General features: G+C 43.0%; 1 protein-coding gene across 2 annotated transcripts in view; it reads left to right on the top strand.

Moving 5' to 3' along the window:
• LOC138283889 (tetratricopeptide repeat protein 24-like) overlaps positions 1–12,476 on the top strand; it is a 304,911-nt gene that overhangs the window by 128,505 nt on the left and 163,930 nt on the right. For both annotated transcript variants that reach the window (XM_069222092.1, XM_069222094.1), the window contains exon 7: positions 7,425–7,480. In XM_069222092.1, coding sequence (XP_069078193.1) covers positions 7,425–7,480 — 56 coding nt within the window. The remainder of the gene's footprint in view (positions 1–7,424; positions 7,481–12,476) is intronic.

Raw genomic sequence — 12,476 nt, 5'->3', positions numbered from 1 at the left:
TCCACATTCCATGTGCAGTTCAAGAATACGAAGGAGGTCAAGATAGTTGACAGTGTTGAATACAGCAGTTAAATCCAGGATGCAGGTGTTGCCGGAATAGTGGTTTCTAAGGAAATCATAAGCTATTCATAGGATAGCTGTGTCTGTATTGTGATCCTGGCTGAAACCTGATTGGAGAGTGTTTGCTTGGATGTGTAAGGCTAGTTTAGACTCTACACAACTTTCGATGACTTTGTCTAAAAAAGGGAGTGTGGAGACTGGACGGTAGTTGTTCAGGTTCTCTGGATGAGAGGTTGTTTTTTTAAGAGTGGAGTGATTTGACCCATTTTTAGTCGTTCAGGGAATGGGGTCTGTTTGACAGAGGAATTTACCATGGTGGTCCCTTTGTGGGAAGTAGGTGTGTGGGAAGAGATTTGCTGATAGAGCATGGAATAGCATCCAGATGATAGTTTGAAGCTTACCTTTGGAGACAGTTCATTGTAGGTCCTGCTCGGAGATTTGAGAGAAAGATGACCACGATAGTAGTGCTTTGCATGGTAGAGACTCAACTGTCTTAAGAGAGGTCTGGATGGGAAGTGAAATATGGTTGTCTCTAACTTTTTTATCAAAGAAATCCACAAAGTTGTTTTAACAGACCACGGATGGCTTAGTAGCTGATGGGATAGAGGGGACAGAAGACTGTGCATTAACTTTGAACAAGCGCTTTGGTCTATTCTTTGCAGAATTCATGAGGGCTTTGATATGGGAGGATTTAGCTCTGAGCATTTGGTCTTTGTATTGTTTTCTCCTTTTGCAAAGCTTAGTCATGCTCAGGAAAGATGGTGCTTTTCTCCATTTTTTCTCGTAATTTCAGTTGAGCTTTCGTTCTTCATAAAGCTCTCTAGAGAACCAGGGCCAAGAGGATTTTGTGCTGGATAATTTGCACCTCAGGGGTGCACATTTAAAAGTGCATATTTAAATTTGTGCACATTTTAAAGTGCACAAATTGCATGTACCTCTGTGCCTTTATGTGATGTCTCTTCAGATTTGTAGTAGGAAGATGCACAAAGTCAGTCTCCCTGATAGCTCAATTGATTAGGCCATTGATGTGTCAGGGTCTGTGGCTAGTGGGGTCAGTAAAAGTCTTGTAAAATCTGATGGGCACTGATGGTTTGCAAGTCTTTCCACTCGAGAGTATAGCCTAGTTCCAGAGTCCGGAACCACCTAGACGTTACATCATAGACTTTCTTTGACACTTTCACAAAATGTTTTGTAGTATTCTAACTTTGAGAGCATCAAGAGTTTGATGATTATTTTCATGCCATATTGCCATCCTTATACGTTTCAGTAGCAAGACATCTGGCAGGATAACTGTTTTATTCTGTTTTTAATAGTTAATGGTAAATCCATTGTAAAGCCAAAGTTCTTGCTTTTCCTGGATTTGATTATATCACAAACAATGATTACATGGTTATTACATAATGAGAACACTTGAGCATGCCCTGGGGAAGATTACAACCTAAAATACTGTTTTTAGGATAGTCAGTTAAACCATGCGATTGTCCATTCAGGTCTGGATGCTGTTCACAGTATGGATCATGTGATAACTGATCAGTGTTGTTTTCTGGAGAGACCAAAGTACAGCTAGAATCACCTGCATGTTTGATGATCCAGCTGTTTCTGCTTTTAATTACCCCTCCTAAGCTAAAAGGCAATAGAAAATAATAATATTTGTTCATGGCATGCAAATTAAAAATATGTTTTGCCATACTTAGAGAAATTTAGAAGGGTAGCTGTCAATAATGTTTTTTTCCAACAAACCGTTCCATGTGACACAACAAGATTAAACCACCAGTTGTCTGGGATGTCAGTTGAAACTCTGAGGTGTAAAACTGTGTGCTATTGGCAGGTACCCTTTACACCTGACATCCGGCGGTAGTGGTACCCCCAAAGATTTTCACTTCTCTCTAGAATGTTTTTGCTAGTTCTCTCAAAGGACCTACCAGCTCTGGGCACTTTCCCACTGGAAGTACAGTGTAAAAGTGCTGCCACCATTCTTCCATCCATGTGGAAGCATCACTCACCTGGTTGTGCAACGTGCACCCTGGTGGTTTTCCTATGTAGGTAAGGGAGCTGGCATCACTTGCCAGGGTGTGCACATTTGCACACAGGTACCTTTAAATAGGAAATGAGCCTGATAGGGCAGGCCACTATTGGCTCATGTGCACCCTTGCAGTGGCTTTAATGAAAGTGCGCCATCTGGTGGGCACAGGTGTGTGCCAGGGCATATGTGTCCAGGGAGTGCGGAACACTCCTGCGTGTTCACGGTACCTATGAGCACTGCTGTACCCATAAGGAAAAATGGGAGAATGAGTCTTATTAAGTCCGTCTGCAATAGTGATTTGCAGGGGAGCAGTCCTGTGATGTTTAGTATTGCTGGACGCAGGATGACAAACTCCTTCTGATGGTAAAGGTGGTTTTGTCATTGATGCCCTATAAATGCCACATCTGGCAAGTGGGCATTTCTAGGTTCTGAAGTGGTTCTGGTGTCTTGTAAATTAGGATCCTTTCTACAGGTCACAGGGGTAGACCACATCTGTGCAATCTCCAGGCAACTGCTATAGAACTTGGACATCCAGAACGACAGATCCCTGTAATTTGGGGCCTGAGTAGATAGATTGGGGGGGAGGTTTTTTACATTTGGCCTCTCAGAGCCAGAGCATGACTCCATTAAAGATAAAGATCTGCATTCCAGAGCCTCAGGGTGAACAGGGATGAAATTTAGGGGAGACATTTGTGGTTCAAAGGAGAACCCTTTGAACCACCCCCAACTTCAAAGGAACCATATAGTATAACTAGGGGTATTCAACGTCTGCAAGGGGAAGTAACCTTTATGGCGACGCAGGACCAGTGCTGCTTGACTGTGTGGGCACACTGTCAGAGGAATCTGTTGTGCCCAGGAGGATAACTTTCTGAGAAGGGGATCCGCACTCCCCTCCCTGCTTAGAGACTGGCCCAGACTGTGCTGATTGCCTTTGCTGTGTAGCATCCAGAAGGGTAACCCTCCAAGGTCAGGCTGGCATGCCCCCTGTTCTCTGAGGAGGTCGCAGGGACATTAAAGACCTCCTGAAAGGGACTTACATAGACGACTAATAATATCTGGAGAGCGGTGCCCTCTGCTGCATCTACATCGTATGCTGGACTTCACCTGACAACAGCGGCCTTTGTATTGTGTCTAGAGACCGGAATTACCTGCTGCGGAGCATGTCAAGGACTGCCCACACTTCAGGTGAGTGGTCCTTCATCGTGGGGACAACTGCATGCCGAAACCTCTTGTTGGTGTGAACAGGATCACCTGGTGCGGGACCCCACGGGGCCCGTTATTGACGAGTGTCCCGCATTTCTCTTGTGTGATCCTTGGCTGCATGCTCCTTGTGTGTGGTGCCCTGTTCATTGGTTGCAACCCTCGGAGATGGGGGTGCACCCTGAGTTGCGCTTTCCGTGGCCTCATGTGGCTTGGCTGAACTTGCATCAAAGTGTGTGACTGAGACTCTGGTGCAACTACAAGTCATCGTGTACAAGACAGTGTGCCTCATTCTGGAGAGGTACGGAAATCAAGCTTGTGTGCAATTGGAAGTGTCGAGGGCAACTCGCGTCAACAAGCCCCTTCGGCTCCTCTCCATTCCAGAGGTGCTGAAATTGGTTACTATTTAGTAACATTGAACTCTAAGGCTGGGCTGGGCTGGGCCCTTCAGTGTCTAACAGCAGCTCCAGTGACCTTCCACCTGTGTTTTTCAGACCTTTGAGGGAACCTCCTGTTGGGAGCCCGATTGTCTCCTTCTTAATGGTTTAGTGGCTGTTGTGTTTCCTTTCCCCTGCCTTGATCCCGAAACCCTGTGACTTAGCCATGAGCAGCCCAGTAACCAGGGAAAGATTGATGCCATTTTTGGGTCATGGAGTGGCAGGATAGCCAAAGCTGGTTTGTGGATAACGGTTAGTTTGGGATCCTGGGTGCTTGCAAACACAGGTGCATCCACCATTCGGATATCAGGGCACCACATTAGGGTGCCAGGAGTGAGTGCGTACGGGTGAGTGTGTGCACATGCCGGTTGATACCCGTGGCACCGCACAACGGTGCAGAGTGGATGTGCAGGAGTGATTGTGCATGAATGCAAATGCAGTTCTGTGATGCTGCTGATCATTTTTATCCTGTCAGGGAGTTCTTACAGTTGGCATCACATCTACTAGTGCAGCTTCGGCCACAATGCTACACGGAAGTTGAAAAGCTTGCATGTAAATTTTCCTATCAATGTTGGGAAACATTATGAATTTATGTGTTACACTGATTGTGGGGTATTCTAGGGTGGGTCTTGTGCTGACAATGTTTGGCACCCTATGTGGGTGCAGGAAGGGAATGTACTGTTTTCCTCATGTCTACATACAGGAGCAGTGTTTAATACAGCTGGGCCTCCTATTGTGACTTCCATTGCAAACTGGGGCATAGGACCAGAGTTCCATTATAACAATACTATGTTGACAAGGTGTGTCTTGAATACAATCTTTTTATACATACACTGTGTAAAGTCTCTTTAGTGCTGCACACTGTGGTTGTGGCGGGGAAGTGCTGTGTCTTTGCTTTACACATTGCCACAGTGATAAGCCTGATTTCTCTGTGCCAAGCTACCCAAGGTGAGCAGAAGTTATACAGTAAGTGTAATCACCCACCATTGGCAGGAGTGGTGGGCTCTGCCTGGCTAAGGCCTTGCCTCAGCCAACCAGAATGTGCCACCTTCAATGATACCCATGTTCAATCAAATGTTTTGTAGACCGCCTAAATCTTCTTCTCCTGTTTGGCTAGTCCTATGGATCAGCTACACATAGGTAGAATGGTTATGTGAGAGCCCTACATAATAAGTCCTTACTTTCCTTATGCCCTCCTCCTATAGTTATATTTCTAAAATAATATGTATCTGGTGCTCCTGCCACCAATCCACCACTCTCTTGCCATATCCCTACCCATCTATGGAAAATAAAGTCGTCTTTCCATATTCCACACTGCCCTTGTCAAGATCCTTCACTCCTGCAGGTGCAGAAAAAAAACCTGGTGTCCTGCCATGCTCCCTGATGTCAATAATTAAAAAGGCTAATACCAGGCAACCTGGTTTCCTCCCACACAGCCCTCCATATCTTCATTCACCTCCGTGCATGAAAGAAACAATACCGGGCACTCTGCCAAACCATCCTCTGTGTATTTACTCTCCCTCCAAATTCAAAGGCCAGTGCTGTACTGACAGTGGCTCAGTGACAGCTGGTCTACACATCAAGGGCTGACAGATGAAATGGTGATGGGTGGGCATGAATAAGGGGAAATCCTGAGGATTTACCAATCCAGGTATCTCTAAAATTCAACCTCTTTATGCCCAGAAAGGAACACTTTTAAATTACAAAAACTACTGGGCAGATTTACACTAAACCGAGCAAAGGCATTTGTATGAAAATTTTACATACCTGAAAAGGTTTATGTAATTGTGTTCAGCCATTCTTTTCTGTATTGCGGAGCAAAGGATCCCATCAGAGGATCCATTATGGGTTGAACTGTGTGCAACTTGCCAGGAAGAACCCAAAGTGGATGAACCTTTTATGGAAGGTTTGGTGTAGATTTGTCAAATGGTGCAAAAGTTATTAGCAAATAAATGTCATTTCAATGGAAAAGCTGACCCATCTAGACAGGCACTATTGCCACCTCTGTAAAAATAGATGGTTGTTTCTTGATTGTTTGATTTACAGGGAGTGCAGAATTATTAGGCAAGTTGTATTTTTGAGGATTAATTTTATTATTGAACAACAACCATGTTCTCAATGAACCCAAAAAACTCATTAATATCAAAGCTGAATATTTTTGGAAGTAGTTTTTAGTTTGTTTTTAGTTTTAGCTATGTTAGGGGGATATCTGTGTGTGCAGGTGACTATTACTGTGCATAATTATTAGGCAACTTAACAAAAAAAAAAATATACCCATTTCAATTATTTATTATCACCAGTGAAACCAATATAACATCTCAACATTCACAAATATACATTTCTGACATTCAAAAACAAAACAAAAACAAATCAGTGACCAATATAGCCACCTTTCTTTGCAAGGACACTCAAAAGCCTGCCATCCATGGATTCTGTCAGTGTTTTGATCTGTTCACCATCAACATTGCGTGCAGCAGCAACCACAGCCTCCCAGACACTGTTCAGAGAGGTGTACTGTTTTCCCTCCTTGTAAATCTCACATTTGAGGATGGACCACAGGTTCTCAATGGGGTTCAGATCAGGTGAACAAGGAGGCCATGTCATTAGATTTCCTTCTTTTATACCCTTTCTTGCCAGCCACGCTGTGGAGTACTTGGACGCGTGTGATGGAGCATTGTCCTGCATGAAAACCATGTTTTTCTTGAAGGATGCAGACTTCTTCCTGTACCACTGCTTGAAGAAGGTGTCTTCCAGGAACTGGCAGTAGGACTGGGAGTTGAGCTTGACTCCATCCTCAACCCGAAAAGGCCCCACAAGCTCATCTTTGATGATACCAGCCCAAACCAGTACTCCACCTCCACCTTGCTGGCGTCTGAGTCGGACTGGAGCTCTCTGCCCTTTACCAATCCAGCCACGGGCCCATCCATCTGGCCCATCAAGACTCACTCTCATTTCATCAGTCCATAAAACCTTAGAAAAATCAGTCTTGAGATATTTCTTGGCCCAGTCTTGACGTTTCAGCTTGTGTGTCTTGTTCAGTGGTGGTCGTCTTTCAGCCTTTCTTACCTTGGCCATGTCTCTGAGTATTGCACACCTTGTGCTTTTGGGCACTCCAGTGATGTTGCAGCTCTGAAATATGGCCAAACTGGTGGCAAGTGGCATCGTGGCAGCTGCACGCTTGACTTTTCTCAGTTCATGGGCAGTTATTTTGCGCCTTGGTTTTTCCACACGCTTCTTGCGACCCTGTTGACTATTTTGAATGAAACGCTTGATTGTTCGATGATCACGCTTCAGAAGCTTTGCAATTTTAAGAGTGCTGCATCCCTCTGCAAGATATCTCACTATTTTTGACTTTTCTGAGCCTGTCAAGTCCTTCTTTTGACCCATTTTGCCAAAGGAAAGGAAGTTGCCTAATAATTATGCACACCTGATATAGGGTGTTGATGTCATTAGACCACACCCCTTCTCATTACAGAGATGCACATCACCTAATATGCTTAATTGGTAGTAGGCTTTCGAGCCTATACAGCTTGGAGTAAGACAACATGCATAAAGAGGATGATGTGGTCAAAATACTCATTTGCCTAATAATTCTGCACTCCCTGTAGTGTTCACACAGTGTGTTACTTGTAACTTCAACTGTGTTGTAACTTGCAAGTTAAAGTATGACATTTATGTAAAAGTGCCTCTTTTTAACTCCACAGCCTCCCTTTTTCTCATGTGCCTGTAATGATGAAAAAATCGAGACTCCTGGCAAAAAGTGAGTAAACCTACTTTCATCTATATTAATTCTCAACTTCAGGACACTGAAAGGGGTTCAAGTAATACAGCAGAACAAACAAGTATCAAAGTATAATTTTCTTCTGTGCCCTACAAATTTTATTAATCCAAGCTCATACATTTTGAAAACCATGTAAACACCACATTGTGCAACATAAAGCAAACTGGTCATATGCCCACTGAAATGTGAATGTTATGAAGTCAATGTTTGCTAGTCTTTTAAACACTGACCCTGATTCACACAGAATTCATGGAAGGATTGAATGTTTATTTTACAAGATGTCCAGTGCAGAGGTGAGTGTAATTGTAATAAAATCAGAATTCATAGCACGCCTGCACATTTGGGAGTCATATATGATTGGAACTGAGCTAATTAAGCAGTTGATATCAAACAGTAGACTTGCAGTGATAGAGTATGTAAACACAAGCATGCTTCATGATCTGAGAAAGACAGGCAACCTTGTGACTCTAGTTGATCCTGGAAAGACTCTGGTGAGCATTCCACTATCTTGCTGAATTCAGATGGACTCAGAGGGTACTTTGAGCTCCTGACAAAGGGGTACCCTGAATTCCCACAATAGGAATCAGGAGACAACAGGGACAACGTAAGTAGGGGAGGTGTAAAAGGGAAATGTGAGTCTACAGTCTGTATAACAACCCACAATACGGTAAGTATGTAAAATAAATAACCTATCTAGCAGTCTTTAACTATCAGTTAATATATTGGTGTATCAGACATTGGCCTCCAGTCCATTAACACGGTGATGCTATCACAAGTGTCGAAGTTTTTTAACACCCAATGACGCCAGTGGACTCAGAAGATACCTAGAGCCTCTGGGAAGGAGGACAAAGAATCAACAAGAAAGGAAACAAGGCCAAAAGTTAATGGTTAATTAAATCCCTAACCATCAGGAATCTAGAAAGGACAAACAATGGAAAGGTGAAAGACCACAAATCCCATGTGCTAGCTGCAGTGTAGTAGAAAGCCTTGGTCTACATAACATCTGCTACACACCATGATTCTCATGATATACTGTTCTCCTTGCTTACCCCAGAAGTAGCGAAGCTCACTCAGAAGTGAGCATCTAAGGCAAGTCTGTTATGTGACCTAGTCTTTTGTGCATATTAGGTCTCCACTGTCCTGTCTTAAACAATTTCCATTACCTCCCCCATTTGTTAGGGATTGTGTAAGACCTGCTTAATATTTATTTCATGAGAGATGTGACTGAAATTGTGCTCTGATTTAAAATATTTGAATTAGACTTGGCATTTTGAAGTCCTATTGCCATTGTGTTTAGTAGTCCAAAGTGGCTCACATTTGGTCTGCCTATGTTATTATGGTGTAAAGATGGCTAATGTATTTGCATGTTGCAAATTTACTTTGTGACTATGTAACTGATTGTCTGAAATAAACCTGAGGCGGTCACCTTGAGATGGCACTCAGCTTTCCATTCAGTAACTAGCGTTTTCAAACAGATAGCAGTGTAGTTGTTCACATTGTTCACAATGTGCTGGGGCAGCTGTTTTCTATTTAACCTTAGATGCGCTGTGGGCATGCTCTTTGAATCCCAAAAATGCACCTAAGGCAAGACCACTGGCGCCCCTCAGAGTCTGGCTTATACCAACCATCGGCCATTCTATCCAATCAGCCTCACAGGTAGCAAGTAAGTAGACTTTTGCACACTCTCCACAGCCCCACAACCAATGAGCTGTCATCCAGGCCTCTACACATTTCAGTTGGACTGACTACTCGGTTTTGCCCTTTACCATGAAGGTTCTAGCAGTTTTACACTGAGAGCACATTGTGAAACATGAGGAAGCATACAGAGGCTTTACCCTCCTGAGTGAATCCTGACTGTATTCTGGATTTTTCTGGATATCTGGATATTTTCAGTGCAGCAAAGTCTCAGATCAAATACTGCCTTTGCTAAATCGCAACAGAAGAATAATAAGCTCTAAAATCAGGAGAAATCCATGTCAAACTCTGGTTACATGTCTAACCTGAGTTTGACATGGATTATTCCTGGTTTTAGGGTGAATGATCTTTTTGAAAGAAAGAAACTGGATGAGACATTTTGCCCTAGGGGCGAAGAATATTTAAAACGCGTAAAATGCTGCTTACAAATAAGGATCAAAGATACCAAGGGGAGCAAATCCAAAATTCATATAGTATCTTCAAGAAGCTGCGCCACATCTAAGCAGAGCTGCAAACACCATGAATGGCTCAATCTTCCTCATTGCCCTTACCACATTTTTGTGGACATTTTCTGTTTTTTGAGGAAACATTTTTTAATAGGCTTGCAGATATTGAGGGGAAAGGTATTCTCTCACCCCTCAATATCTTCCAAGAGATGACTTCAGAGTCGCTGAGTAACATTTTAGAGTGTCTTGAACATATACTATTCACACATCTCACCAATGTCATTGCCAGTAGCCGTCCCCCTGGCTCTCCAGAAAACCTATTTCTAGTGTATATTTTAAAAACAGTCATGTTTTTTTCCAGTTATGAGCTGGTGCAGATACGTAACAGAGTATGAACTTTTGAATTGCATGTAAGGCCTGGAAATTCACTATGGTGACGCCTTTGATCAAAAAGCTATTATTATTATTATTATTATTATTATTATTATTATTATTATTCGTATTATTATTATTATTATTATTATTATTATTATTATTATTATTATTAATAATAATAATAATAATATTAAGGCTGATAATAATAATAATAATAATACTGATAATATTAATTATTGCTATTATTATTATTATTATCATCATCATCATCATCACCAATAATTCTACAATTTAGGAAAACAATGGGAAAAATTGTTTTAGGCCAGGGACAGTCTTTTATTAATATTACCTTGCTGGCACTGTTACACGTATGCCTCAGATGAAGCCTGATTTTATTAAATCTGTCAGCAGGTTTTCACCCAATCAATCACATCATATGGACCAATTGACTCGCAGCCGCAAGCTTTGGTTGTTGATTTTGAATAATTAATGGATCCCTGTTATAAAATGGTCATCATCGACATCTCAGTCCTGGAAATCTAGCTATGGTGTCCCTAAATGTCAAAATTATCCCACTACCTTTTTAACTTTTATATGAAATCTCTGGCCATCTGGCAGGGGCTAAATTCTGCAGGTATGCAGATTACCCAGAGTAGTTTTGGGGCTGTCAAACCAAACATTGAGTATGAGAATCTCAAGATCAGTCCATTCTATCCAACTACCTGACCCTTATACAAATGTCCAAAGATTCCTTAAAGTTTAATCCCACAAAAACAAATTCCCCCAGACCCAAACTGTGCATAAACTGGGAATCAGCCTAGACACTGAGTTGTCTCACTAGGGTCCTCATTATGCCAGTGCTGGCGGATCAATGACTGCCGTATTTGGTGTCACCTACGTATTTCCGCTCATTCACAGACGGAAATCCGACAGCATCGGCCTGACCAATGACGGGTGAGAGGCTGCTGCACCGCCAGCACCGCCACACCGCAATGAATCCGCCTGCCCTATTACAATATTACATAGCAGAACCTGCAGGGCTCCGCGGGGCTGGCGGTGGAGCAGCCGATACCCATTCCCTCCCAGACGATCACCTCGCCCAGACAGGTCGGTGGACTGACCGAAAAGGGGGTGTGGTCATGTATTTTTTTTTTATATATTTTTTTATTTCTTTATTGGCGTTTTAATTGTCATACATATACAGAGAGGTAATACAAAGGTCATAGTCAGTATGTAACATGACATTACATCACAAGTAATATGTAGTATAGTCTGTATCACAATGGATGCTGGACATGAGTTTAAGGCCACCATAACAAGTGGCAATATGTATACCCGAGGAGAGAGAGTCTTGACTCAAAAGAATTGCGGTATAACAATAAAATCCTTAAGTAACATTGCAACTTTGCTGAACAAAGAAATAAACATCTATCTGGATCAAGCAATTTGAGAGAATGTATCTTATCAATGATGGAGTTTGGTGTGGAAAGGGAAGGGGGGAGAGAAGGTTAAGGACATACATCTGTACAGAGTCCCATTGAGTAAGGGAAAGGGAGAATGCAAGGAAGGGCAGTGCATGGTCCGTGCAACATGGAGGTGTGTGTTTTCTGGTTAGGTCACCACTTCTTACTGGCATCATGTTCGGCGACTCAAACCTAAGCTGAGTGTCAAGTGGACACTGCAAGGTAGTACCATCTACCAGTGTCAAGCTATCTCAGGCGAGTTTATCTTGTCTGATGTATCCGTCCCAGGCCTCAGTGTGAGTAGTGGCTCCTTGCAATCTGCGGCAACGAGTCATCGCTCGTAGGTCACTCTCAGCCAAGCATTTACTGTAGGGGGTGTGGAGCCTTCCACTGCATTGTGATAAGGCACTTGTATAATATAGTTGCTAGATCGGTAAGTTTAAGGTAGTGCTTATTATGTTTAGTGTGTGATACTATTCCCAGCAGGCAAACCTGCAGATTAGTGGGAATATGGACCTTCACAATGTCTTGAATCAGCTCCATTACCCGGTCCCATGCGCATCTCAGCTGAGGACACTCCCAAACCATGTGTATAAATGTTGCACCATGTAAATTACATTTAGGACATTTAGCAGTGGTGGCAGGTAATTTTAGGAGGGAGGGGGGCGGGCGGGACGCACATACACACACACTCATTAATTCACACATGCTCACACGCACATCCATTCAAAACACTCATTATCAAACCTTCAAACATACATGCACGCACGCACCGTTCATTTAAAAACACACACACTTACCTTCAGGCTCAGCCTCTAAGGTTCCAGGAGGGTTGGGACTGCTGCCTTCCCTCACTGGCTGACCCAAGTCAGCCAGTGAGGGAAGGCAGCAGTCCCAGCTTCGTCATAGAGTGGGATGGGGTCAGTGAGACTTCTGACCCCACCCTATTCTATGACAAGGTGTAACTGATTGACACTTAGGGCTTAAACCTGAAGC

The sequence above is a fragment of the Pleurodeles waltl genome, chromosome 3_1 (assembly GCF_031143425.1).
Source record: "Pleurodeles waltl isolate 20211129_DDA chromosome 3_1, aPleWal1.hap1.20221129, whole genome shotgun sequence".
In the NCBI taxonomy this organism is placed as follows: Eukaryota; Metazoa; Chordata; class Amphibia; order Caudata; family Salamandridae; genus Pleurodeles; species Pleurodeles waltl.
Note: the sequence above shows the minus strand (reverse complement) of the source record. Positions and strands in the feature narration are given on the sequence as shown.